Source organism: Dipodomys spectabilis, unplaced genomic scaffold (genome assembly GCF_019054845.1).
Source record: "Dipodomys spectabilis isolate Male_0828 unplaced genomic scaffold, ASM1905484v1 ptg000365l, whole genome shotgun sequence".
Taxonomy (NCBI): Eukaryota; Metazoa; Chordata; class Mammalia; order Rodentia; family Heteromyidae; genus Dipodomys; species Dipodomys spectabilis.
Window position 1 is genome coordinate 13493421 of NW_024871042.1, and position 27835 is coordinate 13521255.

Here is a 27835-nt window from a genome sequence, read left to right on the forward strand (position 1 = left end):
GTACTTGTGGCTCAAGCCTCTAATCCTTGCTACTCAGGAGGCTGAGAGCGGAAGATCACAGTTTGTAGCCAGACCTGGCAGGAAAGTCTATGAGACTCTTATGTCCAATTGACCACCAAAAAGCTAGAAGTGGAGGTGTGGCTCATGTGGCAGGTGCCAGCCTTGAGTGAAAAAGCTAAGGGACAGTGCCCAGGCCCTGAGTTTGAGCCTCAGTACCAGCACACACACATACACATGCATCTCTCTCTGTCTCTTTATCTCAGTCTCTTTCTTTCTTTTCTTTTCTTTTTGATCGGTTAGGGGCTTGAACTCTGGGCCTGGGTGCTGTCCCTGCACTCTTCAGAAGGCAAGCATTCTACCGCTTGAGCCACAGCACCACTCTGGTTTTCTAGTGGTTTATTGGAGATAAGAGTCTCAAGGCCTTTCCTGCCAGGGCTAGCTTTGAAATGTGATCCCCAGATCTCAGCCTCCTGAGTAGCTAGGATTACAGTCGTGAGCCATCAGCGCCCAGCTGTATCTCAGTCTCTTTCTCTGTCTCTCTAATAAAGGGACTTGGGCTAGATGCTGGTGATTAATGCTGAGAACCCTAGCTATTCAGGAAGCAGATATTTGAGGATAATGGTTCAAAGCCAGCATAGACAGATAAATCCACACTGCAATTAGCCAGCAAAGAACTAGAGGTGGAAATGTGGCTCTAGCAATAGAGCACCAGCCACAAGAAAAAAACAAACCACAATGGAATAAAGATGTTAGTGAGTTTAAGACCGTTAGATAAGATACTGTAAGCACTGGTATCATTAATTCCTTATCTGGGTAACTATATGCAGTCACATGAGAGAGCCCCCAGAGTTGGACACCTATAATCCTAGCTACTCAGGAGGGTGAGATTAGAGGATTGCAGTTTGAAGCCAGCCCAGGCAGGACAGGCCATGAGACTCTTATTTCCAATTAATCATCAAAAAAAGCTGGAAGTGGCACTCTTTCAAGTGGAAGAGTGCTAGTTCTTTTTTTTTTTTTTCTTCTTGCCAATCCTGGGGCTTGAACTCTGGGCCTGGGCACTGTCCCTGAGCCTCTCCGTGCTCAAGGCTAGCACTCTGTCACTTGAGCCACAGCGCCACTTCTGGCTTTTTCTGTGTGAGAAATTGAATCCGGGGCTTTATGCATGTTAGGCAAGCACTCTACCACTAAACCACATTCCTAGCCCAAGAGTACTAGTCTTAAGCAAAAAGCCCAGGCCCTGTGTTCAGCTTCTAGTGGATGCCCTGGCGCGTCTGAGCACATGACCACAATACTCCCCTTCATATCAACATCACACACTCCTCTTCTGAATTTGTCTCATTCAGATATTTGTCACTGGATTTGGGGCTTACTGAAATAATGCAAGATGATCTCTTCATTTCAAGATTCATAACTCAGGAGTGGCACTGAATGCCTGTAGTCCCACCTATGTGGGAAACAGAGATAGAAGGATCACAGTTTGAGGCCAGTCTAGACAAAAATGCTAGGCAGACTCTATCTCAAAAACCAAGCCAAGCCAGGTGCTGTTGGCTTGTGTCTCTAATCTTAGCTAATCAGGAGGCTGAGACCTGAGGATCACATTTCAAAGCTAGCCCTGGCAGGAAAGTCCATGAGACTCTTATCTCCAACTAACCACCAGAGAACCGAAGTGGTGCTGTGGCTTTAGTGGTAGAGTACTAGCCTTGAGCTGAAGAGCTGCAGGACAGCGCCAAGCCCAGAGTTCAAGTCCCATGACTGACAAACAAACAAACTAACAAAAAACAAGCCAAGCTGGGTGCTGGTGGCTCATACCTGTAATCCTAGCTACTCAGAGGCTAAGATCTGAGGATCTTGATTTGAAAGCCACTTTCCTGGGTAGGAATGTCCATGAGCTCCTATCTCCAATTAACCACTAGAAAACTGGAAGTGGCGCTGTGGCTCAAAATGGTAGAGCACTAATCTTGACTCAAAAAGCTCAGAGACGGTGCCCAGGCCCCAGGTTCAAGTCCCAGGACTGACAAAACAACAGCAATAACAAGACAAGTGTGGTGGTGCACTTCTTTAACTAGTATTTGAGTGGCAGAACTCAATCCGAAGCCAGTGGTGGAACAATTTAAGACTCCATCTGAGAAATTAAAGCAGAAAGGTCTAGAGCACGGCTCCAGTGGTGGATGTTTGCTCAGCAAGCATAAGGCCCTGAGTTTAAAAAAAATCCAAGTGCTTAAAAAAAAAAAAACACAAAAAGAAACCCTTCACTTAATTACATGAGAAGACCTTGTTTCCCAATGAGGTAGCATTACAGGTTCTGATTAGGACATGGATATATATATATTTTGGTGGAAGCCACCGTGCAATCCACCATATTTGGAAAGTAACTTTCATTGCTTAGCGCAGTAAGACAATGTTATGCTAAACAGCAATCATTGCTGGGTGCTGGTGGCTCACGCCTGTAATCCTAGCTACTCAGAAGGCTGAGATCTGAGGATTGCGGTTCAAAGCTAGCCCAGGCAGGAAACTCCTTGAGACTCTTATCTCCAATAAATCACTAGAAAACCAGAAGTGGCGCTGTCACTCAAGTGGTAGAGTGCTTGCCTTGAGCTTAAGAGCTGAGGAACAGCGCAGGCCCAGAATTCAAGCCCCATAACTGACCAAAAAAAAAAAAAGGCTGCAGTAATAATTTTGCTGCCTATTGCTTTTGTTTGTTTGTTTGTTTTTGTTTTGCCAGTCCTAGGGCTTGCACTCTGGGTCTGGGCACTGTCCCTGAGCTTCTTTTACTCACAGCGAGCACTCTACCACTTAAGTCACAGCATCACTTCTAGCTTTTTCTGTTTATGTGGTACTGAGGAATCGAACCTAGGGCTTCATGAATGCTAGGCAAGCACTCTACCACTGAGCCACATTCCCAGCCCCTGCCTATTGATTTTTACTTTTCACTTGGTAAACATGGATTTTTTTTTCCTTTCCTCCAGCTTGTTTCAAATTAGAGTTAAAAAACAAAACAAAACACAGCACAACTCTTTAAGGGGACAGCAGGAGGTAACAAGGATAATCCTGTGAAGTAGATTGTCAATGCCTTGGCTGCAGAGGCCCACCCAGCAGGAAGGTGGAGGAAAACTGGGACTACAGGTGGGAGGAACAGGATACACAGCTACCTTTGTCCACAAAGAGCATCAGCTTAGAGCCTCAGCAGAGATCAGAAACAGAGGGCAAACATGGCAGGCTAGGTGTAGTGGTACATGCTGCTTATAATCCCAGACAAGTGTAAGACTTGGAAAAACTAAAAACCAAAGGACTAGAAGTGTGGATCAAGTGGTAGAGCTACTCAGGTCCCCTGAGTGCTCTCTCTCTCCCTCTTTCTCTCTTTTTTTAGGGTCAAGGCAACCCTACCCAGCTGCTAGGGTGCTGTTGCTAACTCCTCTAACTTCTGCTAGTAACTTCCTTTGGACCACCGGAGGAAATGGCTCAGACGTCTTTGGGAGTTCATTATTCAATTCTGATTTGTACCCAGACAGGAGCCAGTGGAAGCCCACTTCCTTGCTTCAAAGGACAGTAGTTGTGGTGCTGCTTGTCTAGAACTCCTTCTAGAGTCAGGTTGATGACAGGCTTGACACTCACCTATGTCTAGCTAGGCCTACCTAGATACAGATTGGATAAGCTGATAAGCCAAAACCTACAGGACTTCAAAAAGGGGCAAGGGCTACAAAAGGGAGGACTGAGATAGATACACTGGAGGAGCAATGCCCAAGAACGGAAAAGTGATAAGAATGTGGTCTGGGAATTTATGGCCTAGGGCATGTCGAGCAAACTTTTCCAGCAACAACAAAGTAGGTACAGAGTGAAAACAAAAGCTTGTAGTCGAAACCTACCTGGGGGCAGGGATTATAGAAGAAAGACTGAGCACTGAACTTTACAGGAAACAGAAAGGAGACCCACCTATCTGAAAGCCCACCTAATTCGCAAGCTGTATAGCTAATTCTAAGGCTTCAATTTGGGGCCTGACCCTGTCCCTTAGATTTTTTGCTCAAGGCTGGCACTTGAACCTCAGCTGCACCTCTGGCTTTTTGCGGGTAAGAGATAAGAGTCTTATGGACTTTCCTATCTGGGCTGGCTTTGAACTGTGATCCTCAGATCTCAGCTTCCTGAGTATGTAGGATTACAGGTATGAGCCACCTGCACCTGGCAGTATGTCTTTTTCTAACTTGGACTCGTTGACTGGTTGGTCACATTTTGATCGACTGAGTAAAGCAGCTTCCTAGGAATCCCACTGGGCTGGCTACAAGACAAGCTAGCTTCAGCTCATGGGTGAAGTTCTAAGGCAAATGAAAGCCCCTCAAGTCTCCTTGCTTCCTGCATCATTTATCTGGTTCCTAATAACTCAAAGCAAGTGGCATCCTGGGCAGTGGACTTTGTCAGTGATGGTGCACGGAAGTTCCCTGGGCCCTCTGGGGCAGATCACAAGGGGATGGGCTGGATCAGGAGGCAGAGAGCATGTGGCCCCAAAACTAAAGGTCAGAGAATGTCCATCAGACATTTACAAGCTGTGAGCCAAGAAAGCAGTAACTTGATTCCTTCTAGAAGCAGGGCAAGAATCACTGGTAGGCCTTGTTTCTAAGCAGCCATGTCCTCATCCCTGAACGGGTCATGGACTCTGTGGCTCTGTGGGGACAGGGAGGAGGGAGGGGCCTCTGGCACTGCAGGGGGGGGGCAGGGGAGGGCTCTGGTCTCTTCTCACTCTGGCATCCTAGGATTGCAGCTGCTGTAATGCCTTGGAAGGTGGATGCCCTGGAGCTGAGCTTTGCACTGGGGTGCGGGGAGCCCCTGGAGGGGGGTAGGGTGGTGAAGAGCAGGAAGGTCGGAGAGGCTCTTGCTTGAGCTAACAAGCCTGCTTTGGGAGAAAATCCTGAAAGGAAACAGTCCTGGAAACACAAGCCTGTAACTTCCTCTACCCTAGGGAGGCTGAAGCAGGAGGGTCAGAAGTCCAGGCTCAGCTTGGGCTGCAGAAGCAAGAGACTTGGCAGGCCTAGGGAATTTTCCAGAAGAGCGGCTGTGACAACCAGCCCTCCCACTTTGTGGGACTGTCCACCTGGCCATGATGACCACGGGAGCCCATCCCTAAGACACCAACTGTAAGGGAGGAAGTGCAGGCTGTGGGGCTTTTGAGCCTGTGTGCCAACACAGAGCCACGGTGGACAGTGCAGGGTCCAGGGAGAGAGAGCTGGGACAGGTGCGAGGTGGCCACAGAGCGCCTTTACATAATAGATGAAAACAGTGCAAACCCAGGAACCTAGCAACAAGCTGTGAACCCGCGGAGCGGGAGGGCACTTGTTTATTTGAGACTGGACCTTGAGGGGCGGGGAGCAAAATGGAGAGGAGAGGAAGGGAAGGGGAGGGGGGACAGGGGAAGGAAAAAGAGGAGAAGAAAGTGATTGGGAGTTTAGAGGAAGGGAAGAGAGAAGAGGAAGGGAGTAGAGTGGAGAGGGAAGGGGTGGGAGGGTAGGAGGAGGGAAAAGAGGGGAGGAGCAGAAAGGCCAGGGGGTAGGGAAAGGAGGGGGAGGGGAAGGGGAAGGAAAGGAAGGAGCAAGGAGACGTAGACGAGGGGAGGGGAGAGGGAAGGGGGTGCGGCTGCAGGGGAGGGCAGCAGAGGGGAAGGGGAGCCCCTGCTCCTAGTCTCAGAACTCACCCCTGCCTGGCTGAACACCGCGATCTCCAGCCCTGGTCTCCCCAGGTTCTGCCCCGGAGCTGGGGAGGGGCGCAGGCTGGGTGCCCAGCCGGCACGGGGCGGGGCGGGCGGAGGGGGCCGCTGCCACCGATCGGCGAGACCCGGGCTGCCCCGGGCTGCGGCCGGCACTGCCCCGGGCCGGAAACAGATGAGCGCTGGCGAGGAAGCCGGGAGGGAGGCCGAGGAGGGCGGCCGCCACCGCTCCCCGCAGAATGTGCAGAAACCCACCGTCCCCCATAAGGTCTCTGGGTGCCATAGAACTGTGCAGCCTCTCCAGAGACCTCCCCTGCCCTGCCCTCAAGAATGGATCCCCTCAATCCCGGCTGGGTTCCCACCCCGGGTGGGGGGGTACTTAGCTGGGCCAGGCCTCTCCAGTGCACACACCGGCCCACATCTAATGACCAGAGCAGCTAAAGGCCGTCACTGACTTTTCTCAAAATACTGTTACCCTTAGTGCCTGGAACTCCTGGGTGAGTAAAGGACACCCCTTAATGTCCACACATTAGACTTCTAGAAAGTTGCTCCATGCCAACCACACCTTAAAAGAGCTGAAAATCTCCTCTGCAAAAAGTTCAGGCCATTTTTTAAAATTTTATTTTACTTTTATTCAATTTAAATTTGTTCCAGCACTGGGGCTTGAGCCACACTTAGGGCTTTTTGGTGGTAATTGAAGAGTTTTGGGGACTTCTTTCTTGTCATTATCCCTTCCCTAAACAATACAGTAAACCAACTACTTATGTAACATTTACATTGTACCAGGTATAATAATAAACCTGGAAAGCTGGGGCACCAGTGGCTTACGCCTGTAATCTTAGCTACTCAGGAGGCTGAGACCTGAGGATCAGATTCCAAGCCAGCCCAGGAAGGAAAGTCCAGGAGACTTATATCTCCAGAAAACCAGAAGTAGAGCTGTGGCTCAATGTGGTAGAGCACTAGCCTTGAGCAAAAGACGTGTAGGGACTGGGCTCAGATCCTGAGTTCAAGTGCCACAAGAAACAAAACAAAGAACCTGGAGATAACTTTAGGTATACAGGAGGAAGTGGGTAAGTGTGGTGGGATATCAAATATTTATTGACCCTGGTGTGTGTTGACACCACTGGGGTCTTGGTCCTTTTTCTACTGGAACAGAAGGAAAGGACTGGTCGGTCCTGTTCAGCCCTCTTTCTACAGGGCTCTAGCACCCAGAAGGTATGCAACAAACATTTGTCAAATCAATGAACTTCCTGAGATGCACTTAGGTGTTCATCTTTGCTACTTTTGAACTACATTCTGAATCTTCTTTGTATCTCAGCTTTGCAAAGGCCACCAAGAAAGGGTGTCGCCCATTGATTCTACCTTGCACCAGCCTATAAGACACCTAAGAGCATATGATGAAATGCACTGGATCATACCTGATATAATGTAAATACCGCCCACACTAAGATGCTCAATCAGTGAGATGAAGCCAATTTCTAAATGTCTGAGGTGAGAAGACTATAAATTATGTTCTACAAAGAAATGACAAACATCCAAGATGATAGAACATTGCTTCTGATCATTATGCATTTTTTTTTTGGGGGGGTGGGGGTCCGGTTGTGGGCCTGAACTCTGGGCCTGGGTGCTGTCCCTCAGCTCTTCAGCTCAAGGCTAGTGCTCTACCACTTGAGCCACAGCGCCACTTCCGGCTTTTTTCTTTTTGCTTATGTGGTGCTGAGGAATGGAACCCAGGGCCTCAGGCATGCAAGGCAAGGGCTCTACCACTGAGCCACCTTCCCAGCCCATTATGCATTGTTTGCATGTACTGAATGATCACTTTTTTTTTTGGTCAGTTGTGGGACTTGAATTCAGGGCCTGGACATTATCCCTGAGCCTTTTTTTTTTTTTTTTTTTTAACTCAAGACTAGCACTCCACCCCTTTGAGCCACAGTACCACTTCTGTTTTCTGTGGTAAATTGGAGATAAGAATCTCACAGACTTTTCTGCCTGGGCTGGCTTTGAACCTTGATGCCCAGATCTCAGCCTCCTGAGAAGCTGCGACTATAGGCATGTGCCACTGGTGCCTGGCCAATTATCAGATTTTTTTTTTTAAATGGAAGTAGCTCAAGTAGTAGAGGGCCAGCCTTGAGTGAAAAAGCCAAAGGAGAGCACAAGGTCCTGAGTTCAAGCTTCATTCTTGAAATGCATAAGAATATCCTGCTGGGCACAGGTGGCTTATGTCTGCAATCCTAGCTACTCAGAAAGCTGAGATCTGAGGATCAAGATTTGAAGACAGACTGAGCTGGCTTAGAGCCGTGGCTTAAGTGGTAGAGGGCTTGTCTTGAGGAAAAAAGCTCCGAGAGACAGTCAGGCCTGAGGGCAAACTCCAGGATAGACAAAAAAAACCAAAAAACATTTTTTACCCCAATCTTGGCGCCGATGACTCACAACTATAATCCTAGTTACTCAGGAGGCTGAGACTTCAGGATTGCAGTTGGAAGCCAGCCTAGCAGAAGAGTCCTTGAGACTCTTATCTCCAGTTAGTCAGCAAAAAGCCAGAATTGGTGGTATGGTTGACATGGTAGAGTTCCAGCCAGTGTGAAAAATCCAGGCCTTGAGTCCAAGCCCCAATACCTGAACAAAAAGAACATTTACCCTAATACTGCCTTGTCTCTTGCTTCATTTTCTTCCTTCCCATCATCTCTAAATACATCCAAATTAAACATACAGAATAAAGGCGGTGCAAGTTCCAGGGGAACTCAACCTGATAAAGTCATGCTCGTCTGTCAAAACTTACCTCTCCTCCTCTCCTCTAGCATGGCCAACTCTCAGGTCTTGATCTTCCTGCTCAAGAAAAGTGTGGTTGTGGTCAACCGTTTCTGCAGAAGCTGAGATGATTCACAAGTGTCTGCTCAATGAGCAAGTGGGTGAAGAGCATGTGGAGACCACAAGCCACATCCTGCTACTCCTTGACACCAGGCATCCCTTCCACTTGGGCCTTTGGGCACCCAGGTGATGCCAGATGGGTCCTATGGTCCATACTCTGAGGCCTTCAGGGGTATGGAAGGCACACTAAAGTGTAGCTGTGCTCCCCCACAGCCTGTGCTACATGCATAGCACCTTGCCCTGCAAACTCTTCTCTAAAACTATTTTTAGAGCTACTACCTCTTCTTTTTTTTTGGTCAGTCTGGGCTGAACTCAGGGCCTGGGCACTGTTGCTGAACTCTTTCGCTCAAGGCTAGTGCTCCATCACTTTGAGCCACAGCTCCACTCCCGGTTTTCTAGTGGTAATTGGAGATGAGTCTCATGGACTTCCCTGCTTGGGCTGGCTTTTTTTTTGACTGGCTGTTTTCACTGAGCACAATATATATATATTTTTTATGTATTTTTATTGTGAAAATACTGTACAGAGGGGTTACATGGGTAAGATAATGAGCACATTTCTTATCAAGCATTGTAGCCTCCTGCTTTGTTTCCCCTTCCCATTCCTTCGTATCCTCTCCCCCCACACACCCGTCTCCCCCCACCAAAGTTGTAAAGTTCATTTTTCGACATAACAACTTGTACATCTCATTGTTGCAATGGGTCTTCCTGTATCCCTGTTTTAACATTTGTTTTTTCCCTTCCCCTCCACATATACCAACATCATATATAGTAAAAACAGGGGTTATACCATGGGGGAGGGACATACAAGGCAACAAAGACATAATCTTATAAATATGTTAGAAACAAATGCATGAAAGATCTCTCTCTTTTTTATGTCAGTCATGAGCACAACATTTTTAAAGTTCATCCATAAAATGCATATATCTGACCATTCCCTACCTTTCTTTGGCTATGTAATATTCCACTGAACATACCACCTTCTGTAGTCATGAATTCATGATCATTTGGCAGACATTGGTGCTGTTCTCACTTTCTGATTATACTATGCATATGTACAAACATACAAGGTTTTCTGTGGACACGTCTCACTTCTGCAGAGGATAGTTTAGGGTAGAAGTGCAGGGTAATGTAACTTTTGAGTTACCACCAAATACATTCCCAAAGTGACTGCACCAGTCTACAGTCCCAGCATCAGTGTCCTAGACTTGCGATTTCTTTCCTTATCACTGGAACTATTGTCTTTGTGGTTTGGAGTTATCTCATTAGGGTTTCAATTCCCTGTTTCTGTTAACAAGGCCCTTAGTTCAAGTCCAAGTACCATCTTTCTCCCCACCCCCCCCCCCCCCCCCCCCCCCCCCCCCCCGTCTCTCACACACACACATTAAACACAAAGACAGTGGGATGACATATACATAACATATACAATTCCTTGAGCATTACTGAAAGTAACTGTAGAGCTCAAACAATAAAGTTTGTTGTTGTTTTAAGGTGGTGTTCCAGTGGCTTGAACTCAGGGCCCAGGCACTGTCCCTGAGGTTTTTTTGCTCAAGGCTAACATTCTATCACTTCTGTTTTTTAGGTAGTTAATTAGATAAATGTATCACATTTTTGTTTGTTTGTTTGTTGCTGGTCGTGGGGCCTGGACTCTGGGTCTGGGGGCTTTCCCTAAGCTCTTCAGCTCAAGGCTAGCGCTCTACCACTTGAGCCACAGCGCCATTTCCACCCTTTTCTGCTTATGTGGTGCTGAGGAATCCAACCCAAGGCCTTATGCATGCAAGGCAGGCACTCTACCACTGAGCTACCTTCCCAGCCCACATTTTTGTCATGCTTCCTGTCTCCTGACTCTCCTCAGGTCACCATAGTGTCCCTCTTTAGCTCTCCATTAGAGTTGATCTGGTTTGTTGAGGTTGTTTTTCTGCTCTTTCTTTACTACCTTCATGGCTCAATTTATCAGTATTAAGCATATTCGAGGCTATTCGTTTTGGGGGACATGTGTCCACTTGCAGTTACCAGCTTTCTAATAAAGACTACAGATTCAACCTCTCAAAAAAAAAAAAAAGCTAGGTGCCAGTGGTGGTTCATGCCTGTAATCCTAGCTACTCAGGAGGCTGAGATCTGAGAATCGAGGTCCAAAGCCAGCCCGGGCAGGAAAAGTCCGTGGGACTCTTATCTCCAATAAACCGCTAGAAAACTGGAAGTAACGCTATGGCTCTAAGCGGTAGAGCACTCTCCTTGAGCAGAAAAGCACAGGGACAGCGGCCAGGCTCAGAGTTCAAGCTCCATGACTGACCAAAAAGAAAAAAAAAAGTCTCACAGACTTTTTTGCCTGGGGTTGGCTTTGAATGGAGATCCTCAAATTTCAGCCTCCCGAGTAGCTAGGATTACCGGTGTGAGCCACTGTGCCTGGCTAGAGCAACTTTTTTTCCTCTGGTTGGTCATGGGCACGAACTCAGGGCCTGGACGCTGTTCCTGAGCTCTTTTGCTCAAGGCTAGCACTCTACCAGTTTGAGTCACAGCTCCACTTCCTGTTTTTGAGTGGTTAATTGGAGATAAGAGTCTTCCAGACTTTCCTCCAGGGACTGGCTTTGAACTATGATCCTCAGATCTCAGCCTTCTGAGTAGCTAGGATTACAGGCATGAACCACTGACACTTGGCTTAGAGCTCCTTTATCTAAAATTAAAAAAAAAAATTTGAGTGAGGGAAAGGGTGACATTTTCCAAAAAGAAATGTACTCTTTACCTAACATGTAAATGTTACCCTTCTGTACATCACCTTTTTTTTTAAATTTTTTTTTTTTTGGGTCCGGTCGTGGGGCCTGAACTCTGGGCCTGGGCGCTGTCCCTCAGCTCTTCAGCTCAAGGCTAGTGCTCTACCACTTGAGCCATAGCGCCACTTCCGGCTTTTTTCTTTTTGCTTATGTGGTGCTGGGGAATCGAACCCAGGGCCTCAGGCATGCAAGGCAAGCGCTCTACCACTGAGCCACCTTCCCAGCCCCTGTACATCACCTTTTTAATAACAATAAATTTTTAAATTTTTTTTCAAGGTCTCTAGTCTCCAGTCTGTGTAGTCTAATAAAGATGAAGGAAACCAAGGCCTTGCAGCCACAGGATTATAAGAATTCCAGGTGGAGAAATGACATGCCGAGTTCCAGAACTCAGTCTTTCTATTTTCTCCCCTTTTCATTTTTGGGATACCCAGAGAAGGCCCAAGTAAAGAACCTATACCCCCAATAAAAAGCATCTTCAATAATAGTAACAACAACAACAACAATAATAGGGTTTTTGGCTAGGGGTGGTTCTGAGGTGTGACCCTTGTGTTCTACTACTTGAGTCACACCTATTCCAGTCCTTTTTGCTCTGGTTATTTTTTAAAATTGTTATTATAAAGATGATCTACAGATGGGTTACAGTTACATATCTCAGGTAAAGAGTACATATCTTGGGCTGGGAAGGTGGCTCAACTGGTAGAGCGCTAGCCTTGAGCTGAAGAGCTGAGGGACAGCGTCCAGGCCCAGAGTTCAGGCCCCATGACCAGACCCCCCCCCCAAAAAAAAAAAAAGAGTACATATGTTTTTGGACAATGTTACCACTTCCCTCTAGCTCTCTCTCCTCCTGAGCTGGTTATTTTTGAGACAGGGTCTTGCTTTCTGTCCAGAGCTGGCCTGGATTTGATCCTCCTATTTCAGTTTACCCACCATAACTGAGATAACAGGTATGTATCACCATGCTCCATTTCTTCGGTTAAGATATGGATTCATAAACCCTTTTCCCTGGGCTGGTTGGGAATTGTAATCCTCCTGATTTCAGTTCTCCAAGTAGCTGAACTATGGAAGAGAATCCCCAAGAAGCAGCTGTTATTTCTTAAGGTCTGATGATCCGATCACGGTGAAAACACATGATGGGAAGTCCTGGACAGAAGGGCCTAAATGCAGCGGTGACACCCACAGTCAGAATGAGAGAGCAGCAGAGCCACCTTCCAAAGGGTGGAATCACTTCCTTCCCCGAAGCTAAAACTAGGCTCAACAAGTGTTTTCTAGCAGCAAAGAGCAGACGCTGGAGAACAGGGAGGAGGCAGACCAGCGTTGTAGGCAGGCAGCTGTAAACGGTGGCTCAGTTAGATTATGAACTCTAGGCCCCGGAACTTCAGTCCCTGAGGGGCTGGTCACACTAGCTGGCAGCTGCTAGGTGTCCTGCAGAGAACACAGAAAAAAAAAATCCCTGTGTGGTTTTCTTTTTCTTTATTTTTCTTATTGGCTGGTGCTCTATCACTGAAGCCACGCCCCCAACCCCGCTCCCTAAAGTGGTTTTAAGAGGAGCACACTGGGATGATAGAGTAAGTGTTCAAGTTTTCCTTCTCTTCTTTTGAACATCACACCTCCTCCCTGGCACCTGCAGCTGGCACAGGGACTACAGACAAGAAACCATATGAGAAGGTTAAAGTAAGAGGTGGAAGAGGATGGTGGAGTGGGTTGGGAAGGTGGGGTTGATGGCTCATGCCTGTAATCCTAGCTACTCAGAAGGCTGAGATCTGAGGGTCCAGGTTCAAAGGCAGCTTAAGCAGGGAACTCTGTGAGCCTTCTCTCCAATGAACCACCAAAAAGCTGGAACTGGCACAAGTGGTAGAGCACCAGCCTTGAATGGAAAAAGCCAAGCAGGAGTGTGAGGCCTTGAGTTCAATCCCCAGGGCCAGCACAAAACAAAAACACAGAAACAAAGTGAGAGGCGGAGGGTTTTCATCCCCAAACATCTTTGTTCCTCATACTCTTAAACCAGCACACCATGGCCTTTGACTTCCAAACCACAGACCAAAGACACTTTTCTTTCCCTAGCATTTGTCCACCAAAAGGCTGGATCAAGATGGAGGCATCTTATGCCAATCTCTGTTTAGCAGTTTCTGGGCTTCCCGTGTGTGTGTGTGTGTGTGGTATGTGTGTGTGTGTGTGGTGTGTGTGTGTGGTGTGTGTGTGGTGTGTGTGTGTGTGTGGTGTGTGTGTGTGTGGTGTGTGTGGTGTGTGTGTGTGGTGTGTGTGTGGTGTGTGTGTGTGTGTGTGTGTGGTGTGTGTGTGTGTGGTGTGTGTGTGGTGTGTGTGTGTGGTGTGTGTGTGGTGTGTGTGTGTGTGTGGTGTATGTGTGTGTGGTGTGTGTGTGTGTGTGGTGTGTGTGTGGTGTGTGTGTGTGGTGTGTGTGTGTGTGTGTGTGTGTGTGTAACTATCCACTCTATTCCATTCATCAACTCAGGCTGAGTCCCGTACCCGCCCAGCTCAAGTCCTCTGCGGCCGCGCACCAAACTCCTTTGTTCCTGCCTAAAACGCTGCTTCTGCAACACTGCCTCAACTCCCGGCGCCCTCCTTCCCGAGAAGGACCCTGCGTGCCCCGCTCCAGGAGCACTAGGAACGGCAGCGTGCGTGGTGGGCGCTGGCCGGGCCCCGTCCCCCCCCGCCCCCGGCCCCGGGAGCGCCCGGCGCCCACCTGACCCTCGGTTCCCCGGGCGCGCGCGGCGCTGCCCCTCCCCGCCCCACCCCGCGGCGGCCACCGACGAGCCACGGAGCGGAGCGGCACAAAGAGCCCAAGTTTCAAAACATCGCCCCGGCGGAAAGCCGGCTCCGAGCCGAGCACTGTCAGAGAAGTCGCAGAAACAGAGCTCCGCGCGGAGGGGCCGAGGCGCGTGGAGAGGGCGCGCACAGGCCGGGCCCGGGAGCTGCGGCCGTGGGGGGCCCCGCGCGGGTGTGTGTGCGTGTGTGCGTGTGTGTGTGCGCGCGTGTGTGTGTGTGCGCGCGCCTGCGGGCTGCCCCCCCCCCCCCAGCCCAGCCGCGCCTTCCGGGGAGATGTCCCGGGGAGTCCCCGCCTCCCCCCTCGGGGAGCCTCCCGGCGGCCCGGGGAGCACCGCAAGCGGCGCACGGAGCCGGGAGCCCCGCAGGGGGACCTCGGGGCTCTGACCCCCCGGCCAGCAGCTGTCCCGGCCCCAGCTCGGGGTCGGAGGAAGAGGAAGGAAGGAAGAGGGTGCCTCCGCTCTCCGACAGGACGCGGGCCAGGCCCCGCAAGGGCGGCGTCTGGGAAGACTTGGGACCCTGGGGTTCCCCCCTCCACCCCTCCCCGCCCCGTCCCCCGAATCCCGCGGCTCTCGGGACGGCGCTGGCTCGCGCGGCCCCGGCCGGTGGCTGCTTCCCCTCCCTCCTCGCCGGGCCCCGCGCCCTTACCATCTGCGCCACCTTCAGCGTGGCCCCCTGCGTGCGGGGGTACGCGGGGTCCAGCAGCCCCTCCGAGCTCTGCGGCCCGGGCGCGGGCGCGCCGCCGCCGCTGCTGCTGCACGTGGTGCGGACGAGCCCCGCTCCGTGCGACATCCTGCGGCCCAGCCCGCCGGCCGCCTCGGCCCTGGGACCAAGGGGCCAGAGGAGCCGGGGGGGGGGGGAAGGGGGCCGGGCCGACGGGGCGGGGCGGGGCGGGGCCCAGACAGCTGCGGGCGCACGGGGCCGAGAGGCGGCTGCTGCGCCTGCCCTCGAGACCAGATGCGCGGAAGTAGGGCTGGCAGGAGAAGGGAACCAGCCGCCTGGGGCCCAGGTCTCTCCTAAGTGGGCACGACCGAGCCAGCTGGGCCAGGCCTCCTGGGACTGAGTGGGGTGCGGCTAGAAAGGCGTCCCAGAGCCCTCAAATGCAACTGAGGGACGCGTCCACGCGGCACCCCGCCACCCCTGCGCGCTCGCACCTGCACCTGCGCTGCCACCGCCCGGCAACCCGCTGTGGTGCCACCAGCGTGTCGGGAGCCCCTGGCGCCGTCCCCCCTGTCCCCCCAACCTCTGGGAGCCTTGGGGAGACGGTGCTGAGTGTTTCTGCGTGGTGTGGCCCGCTGGCCAGCCCACTCCGATGGGGAAGCATCTCGAGAGCCGGTTATTGCGTGCATCACTTCACCATCACGTGCATCAGCAAGACGCTGGCTATGCAAGAACACATGCTAGCCTGGTGTACAGGAAAAGGCTGCAGGGATCAGACCTTACCAGGCCACGGATGTGCTGCCTGCTGGGTGAATGAATGGCTGCTCCTGTCGGGGAGCAAGGATTGAGGTAAAGAACTTCACAGCTCTTTAATAATTTCACACCTAACCTGGGGTCGGTGGTGCACGCCTGTAATCCTAGCTACTCAGTAGGCTGAGATCTGAGGATTGCGGTTCAAAGCCAGCCTGGGCAAGAAAGTCTGTGGAGACTCTTAGCTCCAATAACTACCAAAGAAGTCAGAAATGGAACTGTGGGCTGAAGTGGTAGAGCACTAGCATTGAGCACCAAAGTTCAGGGACAATGCCCAGGCTCTTAAGTACAAGCCCCAGGACCCGCACAAAATAAGTAAATAAATAAAACTTTTCACACCTGTCATTCCAGCTACTTAGGAGGCGAAGGGAGAAAAATCACTGTCTGCGACCAGCCTGGGTAAAAATAAAATCTAACAGAATAAACAAAGCAAAAGGGCTAGAGGTTGTGGCTCAGGTGGTAGAATGCTTGAGGCAAGTATAAGGCCCTGAGTTCAAACCCTACCACCACCAAAGTAACAACAAAAATCTCACTTTACAAGGTAGTCAGGGTGAGAATTCACGAATTTCCAGGATCCTCTCATTCCCTCTTCTCTGAGAAGTGCAGGTATTTACTCAACAGTTTCAAAGTTTCAGTTGGTATGTCATTGGCCAAAGCCTTTTTTTTTTTTTTTTTTGCCTGTCCTGTGGCTTGAACTCAGGGCCTGGGTACTGTTCCTGAGCTTCTTTTGCTCAAGGCTACCACTTGAGCCACAGCACCACTTCCCACCTTTTCTGTGTATGTGGTACTGAGGAATCAAACCCAGGGCTTCCGGCAGCTGGGCAAGCACTCTGCCACTAAGCCACATTCCCAGCCAGTTTTTTTTTTTTTTTTTTTTTTTTGGTGGTTGACTTTGGGGCTCAAGGCTAGCCCTCTATCACTGGAGCAACAGCTCTACTTCTGGTATTCTGGTGGTTAATTAGAGATAAGAGTCTCACAGACTTTCTTGCCTCGGCTGGCTTTAAATCAAGATCCTCAGATCTCAGCCTCCTGAGTAGCTAGGATTACAGGCAGTAGCCACTGGCACCCAGCCTAGGCTATAATTCTTTTTTTCGGGGGTCTGGTCTTGGGGCCTGAGCTCTGGGCCTGGGCACTGTCCCCCAGCTCTTCAGCTAAGGCTAGCGCTCTACCACTTGAGCCACAGCACCACTTCTGGCTTTTTTCTTTTTGCTTATGTGGTGCTGAGGAATCGAACCCAGGGCCTCAGGCATGCAAGGCAAGCGCTCTACCACTGAGCCACCTTCCCAGCCCGGCCATAATTCTTTTACCCCAATGGAAGGATATGTCTGATCAGATATAATAAGGAAAATAATGAAATGACTAATGGTTACTCTGCATTCATCACAGTGCTTTTGTTGCAGTGACAGAAACTGAAGTTGAGCCAGAAGGAGAATCGATTAGCACGTGTAGCTGTGATAGGCAGAGGCGAGACTGTGTTTCAGGTACGGCTGCATTTGGATACTCTCAAATCAGGCGTGGGTTGGCCTGTCTCTTGGCAGTTCTCTCCTCTGTGCTGGCATTGCTGTCCCACAGGCTCTGTCGGGACCACTGGAAGCTCAGGCTTACATAATAAGCCTGCCTCTCGGTAACTTCACCCCTTCAGTTCTGGTCCTGTATTCATCAACTGTATGGTGCTATGAGCTGTAGTAACACCACTGACTAGGTGGCCCAAGCAAACAGCAATTTTAGTGCTGAAGTTTATGATCAAGGGGTTCCTTGGACTGGTGTCTGGTAAGGCTTATCTTTCTGGTTTACACATAGCATTCTTTCCTATTATGTCATCTCTTTCTGTATGTGCAAAGAAAATGAGAGAGATTGAGATTGGGGGGGGGGGGATTTGGCATCTCTTGTTTTTCTAAGGATACCAGGCTTGGGGCTGTGCAGGTAGCTCAGTGGTAGAGTGCTTGCCTTACATGCATGAGGCCCTGGGTTCGATTCCTCAGTACCACATAAACAGAAAAAGCCAGAAGTGGGCACTGTGGCTCAAATGGTAGAGCGCTAGCCTTGAGCTAAAGAGCTGAGAGACAGCACCCAGGCCCAGAGTTCAAGCTCCACAACCAAAAAAAAAAAAAAAAAAAGATACAAGGCCTTCTCAAAAATAAATAAACATAGATCTTCCCCACAACCCAGCCATACCATCCTGTGCTTCTACCCAGAACATCATGAGCCTGGATACCTTAAAGACACTAGTACGACCATGTTCATTGCTGCACTACTCACAATATCCAAGTAGTGGAAAAGACCCAGATGCCCTACAATGGATAAGTGGATCCAAAAACTGTGGAACCTACACACAATGGAATTTTACACAGTTATTAGAAAGAATAATATTATCTCATTTGCAGGGAAATGGCTGGACATAGAACAAATCATGTTTAGTGAGGTAAGCCAAGCTCAGAGACACAAAAGGTACTTGTTTCTCTCATATGCAGAAGCTAGATCTAAAATACTGGGACATGTAAGGCATTCACACATAGTGAGACCAGAGGAGGATACTCTTAGGAGAGAAATACAAGGCACAATGCCTATGTGCATCTGATCATACAAAATAATAGTTATTGGAATGAACTCTAGGAAATGAAAACAAGGTTTTTTGTCTTTGTTGCTGTTTTGGTTTTCTTTCCTTTTTGTTCTGTTTGTTCATTTATATGTCTTTGGGAGGTAAGGGGAGGCATAGAAATGGAGGGACAAAGGGTGAACAAATGCAGTAATATTACTCACTGGATACATATTGAAAATGAATTATACAGCTTGTGGGTGGGGATGGGAGGGAAAAACTGGGAGAGCAGGAGGAAAGGGGTGACACTGTCTAAAAAGAAATGTACTCTTTACCTGACTTATGATACTGTAACCTCTCTGTAAATCACCTTTATAATAACAATTTTAAAAATTAAAAAATAGGCTGGGCACTGGTGGCTCATGCCTGTAATCCTAGCTAGTCAGGAGGCTGAGATCTGAGGATCTCGGGTTCAAAGCCAGCCCAGGCAGGAAACTCCGTGAGACTTTTTTTGGGGGAGGGATCTGGTTGTGGGGCCTGAACTCTGGGCCTGGGCGCTGTCCCTCAGCTCTTCAGCTCAAGGCTAGCGCTCTACCCGTTGAACCACAGCGCCACTTCTGGCTTTTTTCTTTTTGCTTATGTGGTGCTGGGGAATCGAACCCAGGGCCTCATGCATGCAAGGCAAGAGCTCTACCACTGAGCCACCTTCCCAGCCCCATCTGTGAGACTTTTATCTCCAATAAACCTCTAGAAAACTGGAAGTGGCGCTGTGGCTCACGTAGTAGAGCCACAAGGTGAAGAGCGCAGGGACAGTGCCCAAGCCCAGAGTTCAAGTCCACGAGACAAAAAACAACAACAACAACAACAAAAAACCTGGCCTAAAAGAGTAGAACCAATGTTATGACCTCATCCAACCTTAATTATCTACCTAAAGGGCTTATCTTGAAATACAGTCACATTGATTTGTACATTAGAATGACCTTTGAAACCTATGAAAAATACACCTGTTTCACTTTAGCCTTGGAGATTCTGATTCGGGGTGTGCGGGTGGTATCTGGACATCTATGTTGGGAAGTTCACCAGTGATTTTAATGCATTAGGGATCCCTGCCAACAACTGCTGATCTGGCAAGTTCTCTTCAATCCAATAAAGTCTTGCTGACATATCACAGACTTAGTGAGGCCTTCAACCCCATCCTCCCTCACCTGCCCCCCCTTTCCTCCCCCCCCAGCCCCAGCCATGCCATTGGTTTTGGCATAGGTATGAAGTGTCCCCAAATACTCATCAGTGTTCAGAGGTGACTAAATCATGAGCTGATGAAGTCCCATCAATGAATCCATCGGTGGACTCACAGTTTGACAGCACTGTTGGGAGGTGGTGGAATCTGGGAGGTGTGGTCTAGTTGGAAATAGGTTCTAGCAGGGCATGTCTTCTTTACCTGGAGCCTTTCTCTCTCCCTCTCCTCTCTGCCCTACTGTCTCCTTCCTGGCCTCCCAGAAGTGAGTCTGTTTGCTTCCCCATGCTCTTTGTTCTGTCTTATTCAGGCCTAGAAATCAACGGAGCCAAGTGTGAATGGACTGAAACTTTTGAAGCCACAAGCCAAGAGTCTTTCTCCTTTTATTTTTCCTTGGGTATTTTTTTTTTTCTTTTTGTGTCAGTTCTGCATTGCAGGCATGAGTTCCCAGTGCCAGGTTAAATTCATTATCTTCTACTGAATGTCAAGACACCACAAAGGCTAGTTAGTGGTTTAGATATTTGTTGTCATCTCTCATGGCTCTGGAATTTGACTGGGCTCTGCTGGATGGTTCTATTCGGAGTCCTTCAGGCTGCTGAGGTCAGAGGGCAGCAGAGCTGGTCATCTGAAACTCAGCCAGGCTGAACACCCACACTGGCTCTCTCACGAGGCGACTGGCTGGAGCTCAGCAGCGCTTCAACTGCAGTGCTGGCATGTGGCCTGCTCTCATGGCTTGGGCTACTCAGAGCATAGCTGGGCTCTGACAAGGGAGCACTGCAGCCAGTATTCTAGGAAGCAGGAAGAGGAAGCTGCCAGACAGCAAAGTGCTCAGCTGGAAACATCATGATTCCTCTGTGTTCTGCCACGTGAAGCATTCAGACGGCCTCCTGCATTCAAGTGTATGCATCTATGTCTGTGTAACCAACTCCATTGCCTTAATTAGGAAGGCGTATGGTGGTAGCATTGGATCATCTTTGGAGAACAAAATCTGCCACATCTCCTGTGCAGATTGAATAAATGAAGGCCCTGGAAGCTCTCAGCATAGTACCTGGCACATCTATTTTTTTTTAAAAAAAAGTTTTCTGGGGACCGGGAAGGTGGCTTAGTGGTAGCATGCTTGTCTAGCATGCATGAAGCCCTGGATTCGGTTTCTCAGTACCACACCAGAAGTGGTGCTGTGGCTCAAGTGGTAGAGTGCTAGCCTTGGGCAAAAGCAGCTCAGGGACAGTGCCCAGGCCCTGAGTTCAAGCCCCAGGACTGGAAAAAAAAAAGTTTTCTGGCTCATTGTGGCCTTCATCCTGCCATCCTCAGCATAAGCTGCAGTTTCTGGAATGTAGGTGTGTGTGTGTGTGTCTGTGCACGTGTGCACACATGCGTGTGCTTGCACACATGTGCCAGTACTGGGGCTTGCGCTCAAAGCCTGTGTTTTTGCCTGGCATTTTTTGTTCAAGGTTGGCACGCTACTACGTGATCCAGTTTTTGTGTGTGTCGGTGCCGGTCCTGGGGGTTGAACTCAGGTCCTGAGCACTATCATTGAGCATTAGTGTTTTGTTTTGTTTTTGGTTTTTTTTTCCCTCAAGGCTAGCACACTACTACTTGAGCTACATTTCCCCTTCTGGCTTTTTTGATAGACTTTCCTCTCTGGGCTGGCTTAGAACCTTGATCCTCAGCCGCCAGAGTAGGTAGGATTACAGGTGTGAATCACTGGTGTAGGGCTTCATATTGCTAAGTAGGTCATTGCCAATGTTGCTCCATCCTGTCCTCAACCCCTGCAGATGTGTTCAGCAGACACAGCTGGAGGAATCAGGGTCAGAAGTGAGAAAACTCAGCAGCCCAAGCTATTCTAGTTGCTTGCTGTGTAACCTTGAGCAAGTCATGGGCCACTCACTGGGGACTTGGCTGTCTCTGTCAGACAGAGTTGTGCATACTTGCCTAACTGGAAACTATTACTGTTTTATTATTTACTATGTGATTGATTCAGTTAGTGGTGCTGGGGACTGAAACCCAGTTTCTCATGCCAGGGAGCACTCTCTAACTGAGTTACTTTCCCAGCCTAAGGGGAGCAACTCACACTTGATACAGAAGTGACTTGTCAGGCAGAAGGTTGTAGGTTGAATCATACAAAATTGCCATTCTTGTAGGTCAAAGAGTTTAATAGTGGTAATTTCACATGGTTCAGCCTAATAATCTATCATTAATGAGTGAAAATTATTAGCCCCTACAGCTCATAAACGAAGAGCCATTCACATATTCTAGAAGCTGTCAGTAGTTGTATTTGCTTGGATGTTCCGCTCATTTACCACTTGGTAGCTGTCATTGTTAAGCACTTTTCTGCCAGATTATTTCCTAGCACCATACATGCTTCCGCAGACATCGCTCTGCTTCCAGGGTCCCTGCTGAAGCTGCCTGGTGCTGGCTCCCCAGGGATCCATGGGGACCTTGTGACCTAGATTTTTTTCACCTTCTGAATCCCTCAGCAGGCTCCCAGTCTTGTGTCTCAGGCTTCACAGGCCCTCTCTGGGGGTTCCTTGTTTCAGACTTGCTGGTACTGTGTGGGCTCCCAGGATTCTTCATGTACTTCCTGGGGCCTTCAGCATCAGCAGACACTTGTGGACACAAACTGCGTTCCAGGCGCTGTGCTGACCTGGTGGAGGTATGGGATGTGGGGGGGTGGGGGGAGGAGATGTAGCAGGTGGGGGATAGGGATGAAAACCCACCATCTCCAAAAGATCCTTGTTAGGTTTTTAAAAAGAGGTAGCCGAGTAAGAACAGCAGCAGCACGCACGTGGTATTCAGGTAAGGGGTAGGTTTATTCAGTAGACCTGCTGGGACCAGGCAAGGTTGGCACTCCACATGGCTGGGAAAGAGAGGAAAGAGCTAGAAAAGAGCAGAGAGAACTAGAAAAGAGTAGCAAGAGAGCTAAAAAAGAGCAGCGAGAGAACAGAGAGCGCAGAGAGAGCTAGAAAAGAACAGAGAGAGAGCTTCTGGGCCTGCGCTAGGCCTTATGTAGGGTATGGGCGGAGAAAGGTGTGGCCCCATCAAATTCAGATGTGACCTCAGCAGATGCAGATGTGATGTGACCTCTTCCAGGTGTCCCAGTTGCCTAGGTAACGCAGGTACTGGGTAGACTTTGCTGCAAGGAGGGTGGAGTCTGCTGGCCATCCAGGAGTGGACCTTACAATCCTAAACCAGGTAGGCAGCCGATGCCTGTACATGATTTGATGGTATGGCAGATGGCCTACCTTTATATACTCTTCAGCTTATAATAATACATGTTATCATCTTCTTTGATAACTTACTGTTTCACAGTGTTCTCTTTACAATGCACCATTGGCAGGTTGAGGGCTATTATTATTATTATTATTTTGGTGCTGGTACTGGGCCTTGAACTCAGGGCTTGGTGTTCTTGCTTGCTTGCTTGCTTGGCTTTTGGCTCAAGGCTAGTGATGTTCTATGTGAGCCACACTCTCCTTCTGGCTTTTTGCTGGTTAATTGGAGATAAGAGTCTCAGGGACTTTCCTGACCAGGTTGGCTTTGAATGATAATCCTCAGATTTCAGCCTCCTGCCAGCAAGGACATTTATTTAAGGCTAAGCCAGCTCCCTCCAGGGGGCATGTGTGTGTAAGCATACATGCTTACATTGTAGCAGTATACAATCTTTGACAATCCATCTTTTCCATTAAATTTCAATAACCCCATGTCTTCTATGAAAATCCATCTTGTTAATTAAAACGATAATTGTCTAGGGAACAAAAACACAGATTTTAAGTTGATTTTTCTACCTAGAGGTGCATTCAGTTAGCATTTCCAAGTCTCTAAGCTCTACCCAAATCGTTTAGTTGTAAAATCTTTTATATGTTAACACCCTGAAGGGATTTTCCCATGAAGGGAGCAATTTACAAATCTGAAAATAAATGATTGATATTGAATGTTCAGGTCTCTACATTTTCTTATAGTTTTCAAACATTGGCTATGCATTTATCTTTTGGGGGTATGAGCTTAAAATAGCAATGGAAAGTGATTAGTTACCTAAAATATTTTATTGATTTCTCAGGAGTGGGTAAATATATCAAACTAATACCACCTCCCTCCCCTCCCCCCAGCTACATCTAAAAGGCCATGAGAGGCTTAGAGGTGAACACAGATGTTCAGATGTTGATATATTGTAAGTATTCCAGTACTAAAACTTTTCAATCCCCCAGAAACCTTTTCTTAATGTTGGCTGTATTTTGTGAGGTTTTTGTTTTCTTTTTTCCTTCCTTGCTCTTTTTCTTTCTTTCCTCTCCCTCCCCCCTCCCTCCCTCTCTTCTTTTTTTTTTTTGGTCCATTATAGGGCTTGAATTCAGGGCCTGGGTGCTATCCCTGAGGTTTTTTCACTCAGGGATAGTGATCTATCATTTTGAACTCAGTGTCACTTCTAGTTTCCTGGTGACTAATTGGAGATGAGTCTCAGGAAGGGCTGGGAGTGCGTGCTTGGCATGAAATGAAGCCCTAGGTTTGATCAGTACCACATAAATAGAAAAAGCTGGAAGTGGTGCTGTGGCTCAAGTGGTAGAGTGCTACCCTTGAGCAAAAGAAGCTCAGGAACAGTGCCCAGGCCCTGAGTTCAAGCCCCAAGACTAGAAAAAGAGTCTTAGGAACTTTCCTACCTGGGGCTGGATTTGAACTGTGATCCTCAGATCTCAGCCTCCTGAGTAGCTAGGATTACAGGTATGAGCTGGTGGTGCCTGGCCTGCCTTACCTTCCTTCTCTTTTTTCTTCTTCCTTCCTTCCTTCCCTTCTTCCTTCCTTCCTTCCTTTCTCTCTCTCTCTCTTCTTTCTTTCTTCCTTCTTTCAACTCAGGGCTTCCCATTTGTTAGACAGGTGCATTACTACCTGAGCCACAACCCCAGCTCTTCTGTTTATTTTTCAGTTAGGGTCTCATGTTTTTCCCTGGGGGCAGCCTTGGACCATGATCCTCCTACCTATGCCTCCTAGTAGCTGGAATGACAGGTGTATGCCACCAAACCTAACTTGTTGTTTGAGATGGGGTCTTTCTGCCTGGGCTGGTCTCAGATCTCAATCCTCTCAATACATGTTTTCTGAGTAGTTGGGATTACAAATGTGAGCCACTGTGTTGGGAATCCATTTTCTTGAGGAAAAAAAAAAAATCAATAAAACCAGTTCAAAACATACAGCTTCATCTCTAACAATAGAGAAACACTTTGTTGTCTTAAAACCCCAAACATAGAAACTCAAGACCAAAAGAGGAACTAACAATTGTTTTCTGGTCAAAAACAGATGCTTATTGTTGTTTTGGTGAAATCTCAGGGTAGCTTGAAGAGTCATGCTCCTGAAAAACCGCAAATAAACACAACACAGCAAGTGCCTCTGGTTGAATGTACTTTATCCTGGGCTTTAGAAATCAGTCTCTTCAGTGCTATGTGTTCAAGAAAGGTATAAAATTATAGTGAACTTAGAGGTCACACACGCATGTGCCTGCCCTGGGATTGAACTCTGGGCCTGGGCGCTGCCCCTCAGCCTTTCAGCTCAAGGCTAGCGCTCTACCACTTGAGCCATGGCGTCACTTCCGGTTTTCTGGTGGTTACTTGGGAGATTAGTCTCATGGACTTTTCTGCCTGGGCTGACTTTGAACTTTGATCTCAGATCTCAGCCTCCTGAGGAGCTAGAATGACAGGCGTGAGGCGGCAGTACCCAGCTTTTCTCTGGTGTTGAATCCAGCCACAGCTCCCCACTGCTGTGTCTCCAGCTTGGACACCTGCCCTGGAGGCTTCTGCTCAGGCTGTGGCTGAGACCACAGGAATGCCAGCCCCACCCATCCTTCAGGCACTTGATCTTCTAGAAATTCTATTCTGAGCTGGGCAGAGCAGCACACACCTGCAGTTCCAGAACTCAGAAGTCAGAAGATCTCAAGTCCCAGGCCAACCTGGGCTAATATGAGACTGTGGCTCAAACAAACAAACAAAAAATATCAAAGTCTGCTATGGAAAAACTTTTAAACATGCACACAAGCAGCCGAGGTATTGAGAAATTCATCCAGCCTAGCTCCCACCCACTTGAGAAAAAATAGCACTCTATCTCTTGAGCCATAGCTCCATATCTGGCTTTCTGGTGATAAGAGTCTCAAGGACTTTTCCTGTCCAGGTTGGCTTTGAATCTTGACCCTCAGATCTCAGCTTCCTGAGTAACTAGGATTATAGGTGTGAGCCCTGGCACCCAGCATTGGGGGACACTTTCTACTCCCCGTTACCTTGTATACATCTGGCCATGTTTACAGAGGTGACATTCTCCCACGGCACATAGAAAAGGTCATTTTTTTAACCATTTCAAAAATCGTCCACGGGTTACTGCCTGGGTGCTGTCCCGTGCTCCTTTTGCTCAAGGCTAATGCTCTATGACTTTCTAGCCACAGTGTCACTTCTGGTTTTCTGACGGTTAATTGGAGCTGTCTCATGGACTTTCCAGCCAGGGCTGGTTTCAAACTGCAATCTTCAGATCTCAGCCTCCTGAGTAGCTAGGATTATAGAGAGCCCGGCTTCATGTTGGTTTTTGTGCAAAGTCAGCAGGCGCCGCTGCTCCTGGGATGACAGAGTCAGCTCCACAGACTGCATGGAGCTGCAGGTTGCCATGAGAAACTGACCTTGCTAACTGCTGGCTCAGCTTTTCCCTGTGTGACACTTCCCTCACCCCATACTCTACATCCACTTCTCATTTTTGGAGTGCTCTCCCCACAACCTAAAAGCATCCTTCACTGGCACTTTTGAAGGTCTTGGGGTGCTCTTCCAATTATCTTACAAAGGGGTAACTAGAGCTTGGAGAAGAAGCTAGAACCAGATAAAGAGGAGGATCCATCCAAACAGCCCCCAACAGGAAGAACTGGCACTACTCTGCGCATGTGTGCGCAGGTGCACACACATACATATGTGCATGCTGGTCCTGGGGTGTAAACTCAAGGCTTTTTTTGCTCAAAGCTAGTGTTCTACCACTTGAGCCACATTTCCATTTCTGGATTTTTGATAGTCAAGTGGAATTGAGTATCAACTGGGCTGGCTTTGAACTGTGATCCTCAGATGTCAACTTCTCGAGTAGTTAGGATTACAGATGTGAGTCACCAACATCCAGGTAAAATAGCACTACTAAAAGTGAGAGCCCAAGAGAAATCTGAGAGAGCACAGGGCATGGTTTCAACTCTCTTTATTCCATCAATGGAAACTTTTTTTTTTTTGTCGGTGGTGGGGCTTGAACTCTGGGACTTTCCTGCTCGGGCTGGTTTTGAACCGTGATCCTCAGATCTTAGCCTCTTGAGTAGTTAGGATTACAGGTATGAGCCACCAGCATCTGGCTTCTGTTTTGTTTTTTTTAAAGTTTATGTTGAAGTCAGGTGCTGGTGGCTCATACCTGTAATCCTAGCTGTGTAGGAGGCTAAGCTCTGAGGACCGTGGTTCAAAGCCAGTCAGGCAGGAAAGTCCATAAGATGCTTATCTCCAATTAACCATAAATACTGGAAGTGGAGTTGTGACTCAAGTGATGGAGTGCCAGCCTTAAGCAAAAGAGCTCAGGGACAGTGCCCAGGCCCTGAGTTCAAGCCCTAGGACCAGCACACATACACCCACACCCACACTCACGCCCCCCCCCACCCCACACACACAAAAGGTTCATGTTGAAAATCACCCAAGATACCTGCTATGCCAGCAAGAACCTTCGGCCTAAAATCACCTCCTATAAGTGCACACCTGCCTGCCTGTTTTGCCTTCTCCCCACTATTCAGTAACAACCTTACAATATATTTATGCAAAAGATTTGAGATGTTGGAACTTTTTGGTCCAGAAGTTTCCACAAAATATGGTACATATGTATCATCTCTAGGGTCAGCAAGATAATTTCAAGGTAGATGAACACATTTAACCTTTTTATGGCTGTATACTCATTTTAACTTGTATTAGAACCCCATTAAGCAGAAGCTCATTAGCTGAAGGCAAAGTCTCATTGCATGCTTTCTGGATCACTTGCAGGGATGGTGAGTCATGGGCACTGAGATCCCCAGAGCTGAGGAGATCAGTCTCTCCTGCCACCCTGCCCTGGTGACTGTGGACAAGTGTCCCTGGACAATAGCGCCCCTGGGCATGCTGTGAGAGTTGGAGTTTTCCCATGGCACCTGGCCTCAGCTCCTGTTTCTGTCTCCTTTTTCAAGTAGACAACCTTGGTTGAGGTTTCCCCACATTTAATCATGAAAGAATCTGTAATTTTAAAAGTCAGGTTTATAAATTTGATACCTTTTTTGGGGGTGTGTGGGTGGGTATACCAGTAGTGGGGTTTGAACTCCAGACTTCATGCCCTTATTTAATTGGTGGCTCTACTACTTGAGCCACAGCTCTCATAAACTTGTCTGTCTGGGCTGGCTTTGAACCTTGATCCTCAGATCTCAGTCTCCTGAGTTAGGAGGATTATAGCCATGAGATATCAGCACTTAGTCCCTGACACACTCTTAG

General features: G+C 48.6%; 1 protein-coding gene across 1 annotated transcript in view; it reads right to left on the reverse strand.

Annotated features, from left to right (window-relative positions):
• Nucleotides 1–14949, reverse strand: part of Cmtm7 (CKLF like MARVEL transmembrane domain containing 7) — a 37991-nt gene extending 23042 nt beyond the window's left edge. Inside the window, exon 1 of the mRNA XM_042666564.1 lies at nucleotides 14755–14949. Within this exon, the coding sequence (XP_042522498.1) occupies nucleotides 14755–14898 (144 nt within the window). The 5' untranslated portion in view covers nucleotides 14899–14949. The remainder of the gene's footprint in view (nucleotides 1–14754) is intronic.
• Between the last annotated feature and the right edge of the window lie 12886 nt (nucleotides 14950–27835).